The sequence below is a fragment of the Myotis brandtii genome, unplaced genomic scaffold (genome assembly GCF_000412655.1).
Source record: "Myotis brandtii unplaced genomic scaffold, ASM41265v1 scaffold225, whole genome shotgun sequence".
Taxonomy (NCBI): Eukaryota; Metazoa; Chordata; class Mammalia; order Chiroptera; family Vespertilionidae; genus Myotis; species Myotis brandtii.
In genome coordinates, this window is record NW_005358435.1 from 3,994,664 (window position 1) to 4,012,504 (window position 17,841).

At 49.8% G+C, this 17,841-nt stretch overlaps 1 protein-coding gene across 2 annotated transcripts in view; it reads left to right on the forward strand.

Moving 5' to 3' along the window:
- The window catches only part of NINL (ninein-like), a 67,488-nt gene that overhangs the window by 31,164 nt on the left and 18,483 nt on the right, over nt 1-17,841 (forward strand). For both annotated transcript variants that reach the window (XM_014539694.1, XM_005866209.2), the window contains 3 exons: nt 1,547-1,676; nt 5,074-5,183; nt 6,183-6,529. In XM_014539694.1, coding sequence (XP_014395180.1) covers nt 1,547-1,676; nt 5,074-5,183; nt 6,183-6,529 — 587 coding nt within the window. The remainder of the gene's footprint in view (nt 1-1,546; nt 1,677-5,073; nt 5,184-6,182; nt 6,530-17,841) is intronic.

A 17,841-nucleotide genomic window follows, 5' to 3' on the forward strand; every position in this document is an offset into this window, starting at 1 on the left:
CATCTGTCAGTTGGCCCTTGGCATTCTACTGTAAGCCAGAGAAGTTTGGTCTTTCTTTCTTTCTTTCTTCTTCTTTCTTTCTTCTTCCTTTCTCTCTTCTTTCTGTCAATCTATCTATCTATCTAGATATCTATTGGCTTGGACTCATGAATTCCCATTTCCCCCCAGTAGATTGTAATTCATTGCTATGTCTAATTATTTTGGAGCTCAAATTGTGTAAGATTTGGCCAATGGGAGTGTCTTCTAGCTTGCAGCAACGTCCTTGAGACATGTCTCCATCATTTGTTTTGTTTTATTGTTTAGTTCTATACTTTCTAGCATCATACAGTGCTGCAAACTCATCTTGTACTTTACCTACACTTGCCCTGGACCAGTCACTTCTCCAAGGCGTCCTGGTTTCTTATACGAGGTATCACAGACCTAGATCTGGGTGCTTGGTGTGCTGGCAGAGGGGATGGGGTCTCTGCCTCTTGGCTGAGGACATTAAAGTCAGTCTCCAGAAGTACAGGTAACCTTGAACCTTCCCTGATGTGCATCACCCAGTCTTTTCAAAGTCACTGCTTGGAGTTTCCTTTTATTTTTAACCAGGACATTTGTTAGCAAGGAAACCATGCCTTCCCTTGTTGTCAAATCCCCTTTCTATTTAACTATCATTTTAGCTATTTTGGGTTTTTTTTTTTCTCTGTCAGCCTCAGTTCTCTTGGCAAGGCTGCCTTTGGTAAAAGGGAGTGTAAAAGGTTAGTCAGATCCTCCTTAGAGATTATTTGCAGTTAAATGTTTTCACTGTTGTCTTGAGTGGACACCATAATGGAGTAGCATGTCCTTGGTCAGAAACCCCAAATGCAGATTTTTTTTCTGTATTTCCACATACTGAATGTTTGTGTTCCCCTAAATGCATATGTTGAACCCTATTCCCCCACCGTGATGGTGTTAGGAGGTGGGGTCTTTGGGAGGTTGTGAGGGTGAGCCCAGAAAAGGGGATTAGTGCTTTAATAAAAGGAACTCATCACTTCTAGCCTCCAAAACCCTGAGAGCTTGCCCAGCCAAAGTGCCTCAGTTGGTTGAGTGTCATCCTCTGCACCAAAAGGTTGCCAGTTCGATTCCCGGTCAGGGCACATACGTGGGGTGCAGGTCTGATCGGCAGTCTGGGCATGTGCAGAAGGCAATCAGTCGATGTTTTTCTCTCACATAACTCTCTCTCTCTCTCTCTCTCTCTCTCTCTCTCTTCATTCCTCTCTTTAAGCATGTCCTCAGGTAAGGATTAAAAAGGATGCCAAAACAATGAGAGAGAAATTTCTGTTGTTTTTAAGCCCCCAATGTGGTATTTTTGTTATAGCATCCCAAGTGGACGGAGACATGCACCAACCCCTCACACCTTTGCCTGTCTGTGGGCAGGTCTTCAGCCCCACCCCCCACCCCCAAAATGTGTGGCTTACTTAGGCCCAGCTGGTTGCTCCAGGCACTGGGCTTAGCTGTTTCTTGGGTGGCCCAGTCTCCATGCCAGTGGTCACAGTATCTGGAAGAAGTGTCTGGCTCTGCCCCACAGGACCTGCAGGACAGCAACGACGAGCTGCAGGCTGCAGTGGAGGGTCTGCGGGCACAGTTGCCCCAGAGTTGGCACGGCCAGCCCCATGCACAGCCAAATGGACGTCTGCTCTCTCGACATGGCCGAGCAGGTAGGAGCCGAGTCGTGGGAGGTGGCAGTGATGTGCTCCTGCTGGGGATGGTGGGGGCAATGGGCTTCTACCTACCTCTACTGCACAGGCCGCCTTTGGTTCCAGGGAGCACAGTGCTGGGCAGGCCGGCTTCACAGCACATCAGGCCCAGCCCAGCCTCCAGGTGGTCACGTGTCCCTCCGATTGCCGCATGTGGGAGAAGGGCCAGTAACCCAAGGCTAGAGGTTGACACAACACCCAGAGCCCAGAGAGAGGTCAAGGAGGGCGAGGGCTTTACCATTTGAGTAGGATGCATGACCGTAGGGTAGATGTATCCAAGTGACTCTACAGTGTTGTGAGAGGTACCCAGGGGATCCAGGGGAGTGGTCAGCATGGGCCAGATACAGAGATGGTCATCTAGAAAAGGGAAGCGGGGTTCTGGGGGTGAGCAGGGGGGTTGTCACAGGTCTGTGACAGCTCTTAGAAAGGGAAGGCACTAAATCATGTGAATGGGTCAGGGACTCCCTGTATTCACAGGGGCCTCATGTGGACTGAGGCGGACCTTACTTGGTGTTTACTGCCTGGGTTATATGGATAGCATCTCCCTTGAGCTCTTGAAGCTAAATCCCAGGTTGGCTGCCTACTGCCAAGAAAGCCAAACTCATGAAACAGATGCTGGTGAAAAGGGAAAGAGGTTTATTCAAGTGTCGATCACCTGAGAAAATGGGGGGTTTGCGGCAAAGCCCACCTCAGCCTCTCGGTACAGAGTTTTATGGGGAGGGAGAGAGAAGCAGGACAAAGTGGTCAGGAGGAGGGGCTGTGGACGTGCGGGCAGTGTCCTTGCTGGTCTCGATATGGATCATTGTTGTCAGCACCCTGGAACTGCCAGTGCCAGCAGATTCCTGCAGTCGGACCATCTGCGTCAACCAAAGTCGTGGCCAAGGCCATTTCTGTACAAGCAGGAGCTGGGACTGCAGATGCCTGCAGTGTGCTTATAAGGAAACTCAGTTGCGAGCTCCTTTTATCAGTTTGTTTGTACATTTTATTCTACTGCCATTTCATGGTTAGTCGAGTAGAATAAAGTGTTTATTCCCTGTTACACTCTGGAAGTGCCCCCACCTGCTCAACACAGAACTGCGTGTCGAAGCTGTAACTTGAGAAAGACCAGGCTTCATGCTTCCTAAACAAGCCATAGACTTGGGATGAGCTCTGGGCTCCGAGAGGCCCTGAGGCCCTGTGTGTGGTTAAGTGTTTTGGGGTCCTTTTGAGATCAGGCTGGGGGTAGGGTTTCAGATGCCGGAGCTATGCTTGAGGTTTCTGTGGTCCTTTTGGAGGACAGGGTGGTTATGGCTGGTTGCTACCCTTCCTGGCAATTGTCCAGGCGGGTGCCATGCAGGGTCACATGACGTATGTGGCTTCACGCCTGCTACTGCCCCTGGGAGTCAGGACCACAGGGACTGCCCCAGCAACCTGATTGCTTCCATCGATCAAACAGCTCCTCAGAGAACATGCTCCCACCTGTAGCCCCGAGAGCTCTCAGAGTTTCCCATATTGCTTGGGAAAAGCTTACTTAATAAAACAAGAAAGTGTGTGCTCAAGAGAGCCGTATGGGAACCTCCACAGGAACCACGTGGGTTTTCTGTGCACGTGGGCCCAGCTTCCTTGGCCCCTAAAGAAACCCTTCACTTGCAGCTTCTTTAGTGGAATCTGATGGCTTCTGAGACCCATAGCCCTGACTGCCCTCAGCTGGGTGGGTGGAGGGTGTGGCCAGCTCATCGGGTGTTACCAGATCCCGGGCCAGTTGTGATGTCCGGCCAGGTGGGCACTGGTGGAGGCTGAGCTGCACAGGGTGTATGACTCTCATCAGGAGCCAGGTGTCCCTGTAGCGTAGGGCATGCAGAGCTGGGGTCCTATACCAGTGTTGTCCTTGTCCAGGTCTCAGGATGTGGCACTCTAAGCAGTCCCCCACTTTGTGTGTCACTGATAAAACTAGAACAGTCTCCAGCTGGGGCCTTTTCCTTCCCTTTCACCCCTGCATCTGATTGTAGAGGTTCCATCAGCCTCCTCAAGGGAGGAGGGGTCTGGCTGCTGCCGTAGGGGACAGTCACAATGGCGGCGTTACAGAGAGGAGGCCATGTGGGTTATGGAGGCCAGGCCAACAGGGCATTCAGCTAGAGCCACTCCTGGTGGTGCCCATTTATCTGTGCCCATTGGCCAGACCCAGATGGCAGCTTCTGGCTGTCAGGGCATTGGAATGCCTTCTTTCCTGGGGTGCTTATCTTGGCTTTCCAGCCCATGTCTCTGAGTCTGTCAGTTTTTTTTTTTCATGGAAAATGACTTAGGAAATGGGAGATGGTGAGATTAGGGAATGTGTCTTTTCCTCTCGGTTTTCTGACCCCTGGACCAGCACAGATGAAACCTTGGCACTGGCCAACTCCCACATTCTGAGGGGACCCTGTGGTGTATCCCCCACATACACAATGTTTGGAATGCCTGGTACCCTGGAGAGCTGGCAGAACTTGTGGGCCTACAGGTGGCCCATTAAAATGAGCTGCCCAGATGTCTGACATTGTCAGTGAGGAGGATCTTCTGGAAGAAAATGTTGCTTCCCGCCCTAGCTGGTTTGACTCAGTGGATAGAGCGTCGGCCTGTGGACCTAAGGGTCTCTGGTTCAATTCCAGTCAAGGGCACATGCTCAGGTTGCAGGCTTGATCCCCAGTAGGGGGTGTGCAGGAGGCAGCCGATCAATGATTCTCTCTCATCATTGGTGTTTCTATCTCTCTCTCCCTCTCCCTTCCTCTCTGAAATGAATAAATATATATTTAAATAAAGAAGAAAAGAAAATGTCGCTTCCTGTGATCTCGCAGAACCTTGACTCCACAAGCATTTCACTCCATTCCTGACTTATTTGCTGAAACCCCACATGACCTGTATGTGGGGCATGTGTGGTGTACATGCCTCATCATAAAGCACTGACTGTCACGGAGGTTTGTCTGTGCTCCAGGTCACACTTTTTTTCTGTCTTCACAGGTTTTCTGTGTACCTGGGTCAGGGGACACAATTTAGGGTGCAATACCTGTACCATGCGCAGCATCTTTTCGGGAATGAAAGGGCCTGACAAATCTTGCAGGGAGTCTCCTAGTTATATCTTGGAGTAATCTGTGTTCTGGCAAAGACTCAAAATGTTGATTTCTCAGAGCTCCAACTTTGAGAATGGAGCAGAACAGACCGTTTGTGGAAACCCGCAAGGGCCTCCCCTCACCGCCAGCGGAAGGTGCCCGTGGAAGGCCGTGCGCTGTCCTGGGTGGTGGAGGAAATCCGGGGTGAATTCTCAGTGCCATCCAAATGTCGGATGGGAGGGTGTGGACCAGATCAGGGCACCCGAGCAGAACATAAACAGAAATGGCCTTGTTTGCAGGCATCATCTCCTTCCTGGGCGATTCCACTCCCGTGAGTCTAGAAACGGAGATAATGATGGAGCAGGTGAAGGAACACTACCAAGACCTCAAGATCCAGCTGGAGACCAAGGTCAGGGGGGATGGGGAGGCCGCAGGGAGATTTGGGTACTTCCTGCTGCATGCCTGAAAGCTTCGCTCACTGTGCTACCTGCACACGTCTGCCCGGCCCCCCTGCTCCGGAGTAGGCCCCCCTGCTCTGGAGTAAGCCTGCTCCGGGAAGGAAAGTGTGGGGAAAGGGAGATAAAATTGACGTTCAACCTCAAGCCCTCTTTGGAGGGAGGTGGGACATAAGGAATAACTAATAATGGGAGGGAATGGGGTTATGTGTGTCTGGAGTGTCACAAGGGCACTGCTGAGGCCAGACCTCCCTGCTTGCTCTGTCTTTGGGGAATCACAGTTCCTGGCTTTGTTCTACACTAAAATAACCCGGGGACTTACCCTTGGTGGGTACTTCGTGGCCTCATGGCCTGGCAAGCTCTGTCTTCTCAGATGACCAGGTCTCCTGCTCTGTTATTAGATTGTGGTGGGTTTTGCTAAGGGTCGGTGTCCATGACTTGTTATCGGGGTCAGATGTCTGGGTCTGAGTAGCAGCGAGGCAGGGCCACCTCTGTCTTGCAGTGATGCCTGTGGGTTCCCTGGAGGTATTAGCTGGTAGTTGCTGTAGTAGCCTTGCCCATGGCTGGATAGTATTCCTACCCATTGGAGCCACCAAGGAGTTCAGAACTGCCCTGCCCACCTCATGAAGGCTCCCTGTTCTCTGTGTTGTCACACCCTCCGCCCTCCTCATGCTTCCCGGCCAGGCACCTGCCCAGCTGCCTCCATCCGCCCTTCCCCACCTGCTGGGTCTGCTTCGTGGGGCTGGTGGAAAGTTACCGGGAAAAATAAAGCCTGTAGCTACCTGGGCCCGTGGGGAGCCGTAGGCATTGCTGGCGTGGTGGTCCCCTGCACCTCAGCAGGTCTAGGCTGTCTGCTCTTGGTGCCACTTGGCAACCTCATACTTCTGTGTTGTATTGTCAGTGAGTCATTTTGGGGACCTCCTGGTCGACATTGCTCATATTTCTCCTCTCAGGTAAACTGCTATGAAAGAGAAATTGAGATGATGAAAAAGGACTTTGCAAATAAGAGGAAAGAAATGGAGCAGGCTTTCCAGCGTGAGGTCAGTGTGCTGGAGGACCAGAAAGCCAACCTGGAGAAGCTCCACGTGAAATCTCAGGAGGTCATCCAAGTCCTGCAGGACCAGCTGCAGAGTGCAAGCCAGGGCCCTGAGCTGGAGAGGACGTTCGAGCTGAAGAGGGCGGAGATGGAGCAGTGCTACGCGCAGGCGCTGTCTGGCCTGGCACAGCAGCTGGCCCGGGAGAAGGAGCAGCTGGAGGCCGAGCTGCGCCAGAGGCACCAGCAGGAGCTGCAGCAGTTCAGGTCCAGCTCCCTGTCCCTCGCAGGATTTCATGTCTGGGGTTTCTTGCCAAGAACCAAAATGTAAAATTGGGTTGTGCACACTGTGCAGAAGGGCAGGACCTGTAAACCAGGTGGTTCTTCTCAGGGCAGATGGGTGAGCACTGGCAGATCAGGTCATCGTATAAGGATTTTTACTTCAGATTTGACGTGTATTAACCAGAGCTTAGGCCATGAAACAATCTGCCTTGTAGAATTTTATCTCAGTGTTTTTCACCTTCTGCCTCAGACTTGTCTGGTTTAGCAAAGGCAGTATGTTCTTCATCATTTAATATCTTGTTCGAATTTTCTAGAACATGGTGTTGTAGCACATGGGGAGATGGATAAGAGATCTAAAAGCCCTAAAACAATGGGAAGAACCATTAATTTGGGTTAGTGAGATTCTTGAAAAGGCTAAAATATATGATGAGCACAGGAGAGAAAAGGCTTATTTGGAATGTGGTCTTTTGTGTTACAGTGTAACTAGTAGTAACTAGTTATTGCAGGCTCAGTGCTGGTCAGCCATCCCTCCCTGTCCTGCGTGGAGCCTTGGATCCTCCCAGCTCAGGAGAGGAGGGCCACACCCCATACATGTTGGCGTAGAGCTGAGTGGACGACTCACGGAGAAGGTGCCCACCACACACCTGCCCTCGTGGGGGGCTCTGTGTGGACCTGTTTGGGTGCCGATGTTGTTGCCAAGTGGACATGTCCCTGTTAGCACACTGAATGCAGGTGTCAGGGCCCTTCCTGTGGAGTTCATGCCTCCCACCGGGTGAGTGGGGAGTGCTGGTCAGGGTGCGTCTGTGCTCCCTTCCTCCCTCCAATCCAGACGACACCCTCGGGCCTGCAGGGACTGGCTGACACTTCTGGAGGGGATAAGTCTTTTTTAAAAAAATGTTTTATTGATTTTTTAGAGAGAGAGAGGAAGGGAGATGGAGAAAATAACAATGATGAGAGAGAATCGCTGATCAGCTGCCTCCTGCATGCCCCCTATTGGGGATTGAGCCAGCAACCTGGGCATGTGCCCTGACCAGGAATTGAACTGGCGAACTCTTGGTGCATGAGCCATACCAGCTGGGTTGATAAGTCATTTTTAAGTCACATGCTTCCCCTGAGCTTTGTTAGAAGGGAGATGGAGAAAATATCAATGATGAGAGAGAATCGCTGATCAGCTGCCTCCTGCATGCCCCCTATTGGGGATTGAGCCAGCAACCTGGGCATGTGCCCTGACCAGGAATTGAACTGGCGAACTCTTGGTGCATGAGCCATACCGGCTGGGTTGATAAGTCATTTTTAAGTCACACGCTTCCCCTGAGCTTTGTTATTTTCTCTGAAACCCAAGAGCTGTGTGATACGGGACCAAAGCTCCCTCCAGACCCCCACCAGGCAGCAGAGGATCAGGGCAGGGCGGTGCCCTCCTGCCCATCCCTCCCATCTCGAGCCCGAGATGCCTTTGTTGGGAGGAGCTCCTGCAGCTCACTGTCCGTCTGGCTCAGGCCTTCATTGGCAGAAGCAGAGAGCACACCTGCCCCAGGCTTGGTGCCCTCATGTGGCCCTCACCTCGGCTTCGACTCAATTCTCCAGCTGCCAAGGCCTCAGGCTCAGCCCCTTACAGAGTTTTCAAGGGCAGTTTTGACTGTGGGTGAGTTTCATCCATCTGACCAAGACCAGGCCAGGCTGTCCTCAACTTCCTGCGACGAGGGACATCCCTGTGTCTGCTGGGTGCAAAGGCCGCCGCCAGCCTCACACGCTGCTGAGCATGGATGTGTGGCCTGGGCAACTAAGGGACTGAATTTTAATTGTTCATTTTTAATCAACTTGCATTCATCAGTCACCTGGTGAATGGCATCTGTGTTAGCTTCTGCATGTGGAACCCAACCATAGTGAGAGAGAGTCCTAGGGCCTGGGAAGCCCAGGAGCCCTGGAAGTGAGAGGGGATAAAGCCAGCCAAGCAGAGAGGAGGCCTGAGGCTAGAAGAAGAAAAGCCTGTAGCCTTACTTACCAGACAGGAAGTTCTGGGGCTTAGAGCTGCAGCTGCAGGGCCTGTGACTCCTGTTTCTATAGAAAAGAGGCCAAAGTTGAGCTGAACCCAAAGCTCACAAGGATGGAAGCCCAGCTGGCCTCCCACTGTAAGAACTTATTCACACAACATGAGCAGAAGGAAGAGATGCTGCAGAAACATCTGCTGCACGTGAGAAAGATGACAGCAGCTTGACCTGGAGAAGGAGCAAAGGGAAGAAAGGGAAAGGGAGATCCTCACACGCTGTACACAGCAGCCACTCAGCTGCAGGCGTGGATGAGTGAAGAGCAGGCACAGCTCTGCAAGTCTTTTGCCCATGAGGTTGGAGCTCACCTTTAGGAAGCAGGTGCAAAGCCTTGCCTGGGAGCAGAGAGGCTGTGGGCCTTCTTGAAGGCTGGGCCAGCAGTGTGAGGTGGTGAGCAGGAGGGTACAGGTGATCCCATGATCCTCAGTGCAGGCAGGAGGGAGCAGCCTGGCCATGGTGGCCCCAGGCAGAGCCCAGCCCCTGCCCTGGCACCCAGAATGCCCTCAAAGAGTGTCAGCCTCAGAGAGCGCAGTTGGAGTGTGCTGGACCCCGAGAAGGTGGCTTCTTCTACCACAGGCGAGGGGTCCCGGAGGACCTAATGCCTTCTGATGGCCCAGCCAGCCTAAGCCAACTTGAAACCCAGGGAACAGAGGGTGGACTGAGTCACAGAGGGTGGGCTGGGGGGACACTAAGAGGCAGTGGGCTGTTGTCAAGGAGCAAGCTGGGAACCTGAGCAGGGAGCCAACCCCTGCTGGGACCGTGGGGCAGGCCTAGTGCAGTGAGACCACCTGGAGTGGGGCTGCAGCACAGTGGGGAAAGGCCAGGAGGGGCACCTCGAGCCCCACCCAGGCTCACTGGCCCCCGGGTGGCTGGGCAGGAAGAGCTCGATGCCCTGGGGGAGGCAGAGGCTGAAGTGGCCCTGAAAGAGAGAAGAATGACATGAAAACCAAACTTCCGTACCTGGAAGATGTTATTTGGTCTCTTGAGAAAAAAGCAGATTCAAGAGAAAACAACAGGTGTGGTGTCTCCCATTTTCAGAATGGCAAGTTACACCCTCTAACCTCTCACTAACTGCACATGTGCCTTCCCCCCGACCAGCTCGCAGCTGCTGACAGGGTGCTTGTGCAGGGGTCCTAAGCCCGAACTCGACCTCAGGCACCCCACAGGTCACCAGGCTCCCAGGAGGGGGCAGAAGGGGTAGCTCAGCTGGCTCTGGTGTCCCCTGCCCTTGTCCTTAGGAAGTTCTTGGTGGTGTCACAAGACAAGATACTGTGCTTGGAGCCCCATTTCATCCTTGGTCACCTGCGCCCTCTTCCATGTGACGGAGCAGGATGCACGACTGCGCCCACCAGTGTGTGTACCAGGCATTGTCCTTGAACGGCAGGTTTCTGTGCTGTTGGGCAGCAACAGAGGAGGCCGTCCATTAAGGAAAGTGCCCCTCTGCTGCTGTGTGTGGGCTTGCAGCGACAGGGCTGGGCACGGTGCCCCAACAGGCCCTGAGACTGCTGCAGCCGGTGCCTTCAGGGGCACCCCAAGGTGGGGAGGTGGCCTGGAGATGTCCGTCTGTCGGCAAGGTACAGAGAGCCCAGGGGTGCAGCCAGGCCCTCCTCCAGGCTCCCCTGAGGGACTCAGGCCGGCACATGCTCTTTCTCAGAAGCCTGGAGTTCTAGGTCTTTCCCGAAGCTGCAGAGCACGGCTCCAGGTGCTCTTCCGGCTCCTCGGGAGACAGGGCTGCCCTGGGAGGTGTTGTGGGCACTTGCATGCCACAGCGACTGTGTGATGTGGTCACTGCTCTGCATGCAGAGCCATTGGGTCCAGCCTGGGAGGTTCCTGCTTCATGTGGAGATGGAAGCTGCCTGGGGTCTTGTGTCATTTGTCCAAGCGGGTGATCCTGGTTCACAGCAGACGCGGGCTGTCTGAGCGTGATCACAGGCCTGTGGGGAGACCTGCATTCCAGCTCAGGCGCCAGCTCCTCTAGCTGGGACCATGGACAAGTTGCTTTATTGAAAAAAATAAAAGGTAATGTAGGATTTATGATAAACCTAAAAGAATAAATGTCAGTACACACCCAGCTTAACAAAGAAAATATTAGCGTGCTAGAGGTCCCTGGGCACTCCCTCCCCTGGGAGGTGCCTGTCCTGAAGGGGCTGTTCACTGCCCTCTAGGCCAGTGATGGCGAACCTTTTGAGCCTGGTGTGTCAGCATTTTGAAAAACCCTAACTTAACTCTGGTGCCGTGTCACATATAGAAATATTTTTGATATTTGCAATCATAGTAAAACAAAGACTTATATTTTTGATATTTATTTAAATGCCATTTAACAAAGAAAAATCAACCAAAAAAATGAGTTCGCGTGTCACCTCTAGCACGTGTGTCATAGGTTCGCCATCACTGCTCTAGGCATTGCTTCATGCTCCTGCCTCTTAGGTGGGTGTTCCTGAACAATGTGGGACCTTGTTTGTGGGGGCCTGACTTCTAAGTTTCCTTAGAAGGGCTGTACCTCAAAAAGGGCATGGAGCCCTGGCCGGTGTTGCTCGAAGTTAGAGCGTAGGCCTGGCCATGGAAGAGACACAGGTTTGATTCCCAGACAAGGGCATGTACCTGGGTTGTGGGTTCACTCCCCATCCCTGGTCGGGGTGTGTGAGGGAGGCAACCAATTGATGTGTCTCTCTCACATCAATGTTTCTCTCGTCCTCTCTCTCCTTCCCTCCCGTTCACTCTCTCTCTCTGAAAAGCAATGGAAAAAAATCCTTGAGTGAGAATTAACAAAAAAAAGCAGGGGCAAGGAGCATGAGATGAATGTGTGAACATGAGCTTACCATTGCGGCTGTTCCATAGCAAGTCCCCCAGAAACAGGCCAGTCATGGGCCCAGCGCGAGCACCTTGGGGACCTGCTCCATGCGTGAGTCCACAGCCGCATACCAGGGACTCGGGCACAGAAGCAGCCCAGCGCCTGGAATCCCACTCTGCCGTCCCTTTCAAATGCTTCTCTGTGGACAGACACGCGTGCCCAGATTTGTGCTATTCGAATTCTCCACCCCAGCCCCCAGTGGTCCGCCACTCACTGACAAGTCCTGGCGGGCTGCCCTGTTCTCTTCCTGCTTCCCTGACATGCACATTCCGCGGCCTGTTGGCCCCACAGCTGGTCACAGTTCATCTCAGCAGGGTCTTCACTTGTTTAACAGTGTTTTTGGTCACCTGCTATTTGCCAGCACAGTTAGGGTTGCAGTTGGGAGCAAAACAGACGTTTGGAGCTTTCATCCCACTGCGAAGCACCACGCTTCCCGCATGTCCCTGTGTTAAAAGGAAATGCGTCATCCTTCAAAGGTTGAGGAAACAAAGGCCATGCCACTCAAACCAGGTCCATTTTTCAGGGACACATGCATGTGTGGTGAAATCCTAAGAGAATATATAGAAAGAATCAACCCAAATTCAAGCTGTGGGTTTCCTGCGAGGCTGGGGTTCAGGTCTGGGAAGACCACATGGCACAGGCCCAGCCCCCATCAGGCCAAGGAGACCTACTGTGTGGCTGATGGGGAAGAGGCTTGTCTCAGGTTAGAGCAGCAGTTCTCAACCTGTGGGTCACGACCCCTTTGGCGGTCGAACGACCCTTTCACAGGGGTCGCCTAAGACCATCCTGCATATCAGATATTTACATTACGATTCATAACAGTAGCAACATGACAGTTATGCAGTAGCAACGAAAATAATTTTATGGTTGGGTCACAACCTGAGGAACTGTATTTAAAGGGCCAGAAGGGTGAGAACCACTGGGTTAGAGGGATCTGCAGCGTGAGGAGAGAGTCTGTTTCAGGGGAAGGTGGGCAGTTGCCTGCTCTAATGGGAATGGGAGGGCTTCCTAAGAGCAAGCTGCTGGGGGCCTGGGCTGGGCACAGCAGTGGATGAGAGGGCCGAGGAGGTGGCTGCTGCAGCTGCCCAGGCAGGAGGTAACAGTGGCTGGGCCATAGTGATGGCCGCAGAGGTGCTGGACGTTGACTGACAGAAGTTGGAGACTGAATTGATGGGTTATGGGTGGATGGGATATGGGCAGGGAGGTTGGAAATGGGTCACAGAGCAATTAAAGAACTCCCAGGAAATGCCACCAGGAAGGGAGAAGAAAGGGGGGTGGGATTGCATTACTTTTGGGGAGCCTTTGGTACTGTCCCCTGTAGAGGGTGGTTGGGTGAAGAGACGGGGGCGGATCCCAAAACCGAGGGGCTGGTGTCTTTTGGAGAAGGTTGCTGTAGGAGGAAGGGACACCTGTGTCAGGAGCCACTGAGAGCCCGAAGGAGCAGGCAGCCCCGGAGACCCCCAGCATCCTTTATCCCAGGGCTGGGCTCCCAGCCTCGGCTCCTGCTCTGTGGGGCAGGTCTGTCCCCAGCCAGTGGGCCCTTGGCCACAATTCCAGTGTGTGGTCTTATAGCCACTTCTAAATAAACCATCTCCCAAGCACAGCAGCTACAGGACCCCAGCTAGGCGAAGGTCAGACTTGCAGGATCTTAAAGAAATCAGGGAGGATTTTGGCCTTTATCATAGAAAAAGCAAATTCTAGAGAGTGACATGACCAGATTTGCGTCGTGAAAGAATCTCTGCCAGCAGTTTAGAGAACAGCAGGGATGGTCATCACCCCTTCCCGCCCCCTCTCTCCGTCTCTCTCTTTTTTGCACTGCACATCCATATGCATACCCTTTTTATTTTTTCTGAATTTGAGATAATTGCAGACATTATTGCAGACACTTTATTGCTAAATACTTCAGCATGCTATTTTCTAAGAACAAGGACATTCTCCTATATATCCACAATATCATGATCAGATATGGGAAATTTAATATAAATTGAATGCTATTTTTTAATTTACACTCCATGTTCAGTTATCCCTAATTGTTTCAATATGTTCTTTTTTAAAAAACACTTTTTTAAAAATATATTTTTATTGATTTCAGAGTGGAAGGGAGAGAGAGATAGAAATATCAATGATAAGAAAGAATAATTGATCGGCTGCCTCCTGCATGCCCCCTACTGGGGATTGAGCCACAACCCGGACATGTACCCTTGACCAGAATCGAACTCAGGACCCTTCAGTCCGCTCTATCCCACTGAGCCAAATCGGCTAGGGCTCAATATGTTCTTTATTGTTCATACACTCCAGACCCAATCAAGGATTCTGCTATGCATTTAGTTATATCTCTTTAATTTCCTTTCATCTAAGAGAGTGTATCAGTTTTTAAGTTAATTTTTGTCAGTAAAAATCGATCATTTTAAGTGTATAAATCAGTGGCGTTTAACATTCACAGTGTTGCACAATTGCTACCACTATGCAGTTCCAAAACTTCCATCATCCCAAACAAAAACTCTGTGCCTATTAAACAGTAATTTTTGCTAGTGTTGTATTGAGGGTTTTAGCAGCAATATTGATAAGAAATGTTGGTCTGTAGTTTTCCTCGAGTGTCTTTGTCTGGCTTTGGTATTAGAATAATGCTGGCCTCATAGAATGAGCCGGGAAGTAGTTCCTCCTCTTCAGTATTTGGGAAGAGTTTGAGAAGGATTGCTATTAATTCTTTCAATGTTTGGTGAAATCCACCAGAGAATCCATCTGCTTCCTGGGTTTTTCCTTGTTCCGAGGTGTTTGATGATGATTAAACCTCCTTAATAGTTAGTTATAGGTCTTTCAGATTTTCTGTTTTTTTCATGAGTCAGTCTTGGTAGATCATGTATTTTCTAGGCATTTGGACATTCACATTTTAAAATACTCAACACCAGGTGTGCTGCAGAATGACCCTCAGTTTGGGTGCCTGTTTTCCTCATGGCTCGATTCAGATGGACTATATTAGGTGAGATTACTGTTTGCTGATATTGCATCCTCCTCAGCTGGTCACGTGGAGGCTCCTGTTTCTTCCTGTATCTCATGCCTTCCTTAGAGGACCTTGTTCTTTCTTTCTGATGTGGAGCCTGTAGAAAAGTTCTTTTAGTGAGACTCTTCTGGGAATAAATTCCCTCAGTTTTTGTTTGTCTGAATGTGTCTCAGATATGTGTCTATTTTTGAAAGAGAGTATTCCTAGGGATACAAATCTAGGTTAACAGTTCAAGAGCTGTCTGCTGTACATGTTCAGTATCTTCGAGATTCCTTTGTTGGCATTGAATAGTTTGTGCTGTGTCTAATTTGTTGTCCCTTTGTGTGCGTATTAGCTTCCGATTGCTGCTGTAACACATCACCACAAAGCTAGTGGCTTAAAACAACGCAGTCTATGATGTCACAGTTTCAGAATCTCTTTTCTTGCCCTTTTTCAGCTACTGCTCTCATTCTCTCATTCTGTGGTTTCTGACCCCTTCCATCTTTAAAGCCAGCAATGACTGGTCAGGTCCTCCTTATATCACATCACTCTGATACTGATTCTTGTTAATCCTCACCCGAGGATATTTTTTCCACTGCTTTTTCAGAGAGTGGAAAGGAGGGGGAGGGGGTAAGAGAGAAACATGGATGTGAGAAAGACACATAGATTGGTTGCCTCCTGCACACACCCCAGCTGGGACCAGGGATTGAACCTGCAACCCAGGCACATGTTCCTGACTGGGAGTGGAACCTTTGACCCTCTGGTACATGGGGCGATGCTCTAACCACCGGCCAGGGCCTGACACTGACGCTTATGCTTCCCTCTTCCACATTTAAGGACCCTGTGATTACATTGGGCCCACCTGGATCACTCAGAATACTCTCCCTAAGCCAGCTAATTAGCAACATCAGTTCCTCTTTGCCATGTAATACAACAGTCACAGGTTCTGGGGACTAGGACATGGGCATCTTTTAGAGTCCGTTATTCTGCCTACTATGGTAGGTTATCTGAGTTAAGTCCTCTGGCTGCTTTTTAAAAAAATAATATTTTTTAAAATTGATTTTAGAGAGGAAGGAAGAGGGAGACAAAGATAGAAACATCAGCCCTGGCTGGTTTGGCTTAGTCGGCCTGCAGACTGAAGGGTCCCGGGTTCGATTCCAGTCAAGGGCACATGCTTGAGTTGCGGGCTCAATCCCTAGTGAGGGGCATGCAGGAGGCAGCCTATCAGTGATTCTCTCCCTCTCCCTTCCTCTCTAAAATCAATACAAATATATTTTTAAAAAAAGATAGAAACATCAATGATGAGAGAATCATTGATCGGATGCCTCCTGCACTCCCCCACGCTGGGGATGGAACCTGCATATGCCCTGACTGGGAATCGAACCATGACCTCCTGGTTCATAGGTTGATGCCCAATTATTGAGCCACACCAGCCAGGATGGCTGCTTTTAAAATCTCTATATTTTGCAGTTTTTCTTTTATGTATTTAGTTGTATATTTTTTTTAAAAAAATTTATTGATTTTTTACAGAGAGGAAGGGAGAGGGATAGAGAGAAACGTCGATGAGAGAGAAATATTGGTCAGTTGCCTCCTGCACGCCCCCTACTGGGGATCGAGCCTGCAACCAAGGTACATGCCCTCGACAGGAATCGAACCTGGGACCTTTCAGTCCATGGCTCAATGCTCTATCCACTGAGCCAAACTGGTCAGGGCTAGTTGTGTATTTTTAACTTTTTATTATATACACAAGAAAAAATACACATTTAGAAGAATTGTCAACAAATTGAACACATCTATGTTATCAGCAACCAGAACAAAAAACAGAGCCCCCAAATCCTGACTTCTAACTGCATAGATTACTTTTGCCAATTTTTGTACTTTATGTAAAGGACTCACACAGTGTGTACTCTTTTGTATCTGTCTTTCTTGGCTCAACATATGTTTGTGAGATTCATCCAGGTTTTTGCTTATACCTATAATTTGTGCATTTGTGTTGCTATGGCAGTCTGTTGTGTGAATTAACCACAATGTATTCATTCACTTGTTGATGAGTATTTGAGTAGTTTCTAGTGTTTAGCTATCACGAGTAATAATGCTGAAAAAGTTCTTGTAAATGTCTTTTTGAGCATGTAGGTTGGGATGTACCTAAGAATGGAATTCTTGGGCCATAGGGAATAGATGCGGTTTCTTTTTAACTTATCTTACTTAAAATATTATGCCTATTAAATGTATAGATTTGTGTCTTAAAAAAACTCTCAGCCCGGCCCGGCCCAATGGTTGAGTGTCGACCTATGAACCAGGAGGTCACGATTCGATTCCCATTTAGAGCACATGCCCGGGTGTAGGCTCAATCCCCGGTGGGTGGCGTGCAGGAGGCAGCCGGTTAATGATCTCTCTCATCATTGATATTTCTATCTCTCCCTCTCCATTCCTCTCTCTGAAATCAATTAAAGGAAAAAACATTAAAAAAAACTCTCAGCTATTAAACTATTGCCTCTCCTCTCACCCTCTTGAATTAAATAAATGATGTTAGAACTTTTCTCTTTTCTTCCATTTCTTAAACTCTTTTTCATATCTTCCATCCTGTTTTCTCTGTCACATTCTGGGTACTTTTTTCATATCTCTGTGTTTAAGGTTAGCAATTCTTTCTTCAATTGTGTCTAGTCTGCCATTTAACCCATTCAGTGTTTAACATTGACTTTTTTTCATTTCCAAAAATTTTGTGGTTTTCTTTTATTTCCATAAACTCTGTCTGGTCCTGTCTGGACTCTCTTGATAATTTATTCATGTTCATTTTAAAATTTCAATCTTTTACTTATATAAACATTCCATAATACTTATCTTTAGTTTGTGTCTGATGATTCCAATATCCAAGATTTCTATGGGGTCTAATTCTGTTGTTTTTGCTTCTGCTGACTCTCATAGGTGGCTTTTTTCCGTGTATATTGTGGTGATTTTTGATTGTGAGCTCATGTTTATGTGATGTTAATCTCTGGAAATCCTGGGAGCTGTAGTAGAGGATGCTTTCTGCAGGAAGAAGGCATATTGCTTTTGCCCACAATTGGGGGCCTACTAATCTGGGACCACGTTAACCTCCTTCTAGGGTATTGGCTTAATGCACTTGTCCACTGTGCAGTGTCTCCATGCTGCTGACATAGGCACTGGCCTCGGGTAACCCCAGCTTTGTGTTACTTAGTGCTCACAGCTTTGGTTTCAGCTTCCAGGTTTTTGTTTTATTTGGGGGCCCTTGGTGGTTTCCGTTACCTTCAGTGAGAACAGTCACACATTGTGTGACCAGCTTCACACAGATTCTACTTGTTTGGTGAGTGTGTGGGGGATGGGATGGGGCAACCATCAGCTTATCTGACATCTAGGAAGCTGGAAGTAGATGCCCTGCTTCTCCCCCCTCCCCCGCCCATTA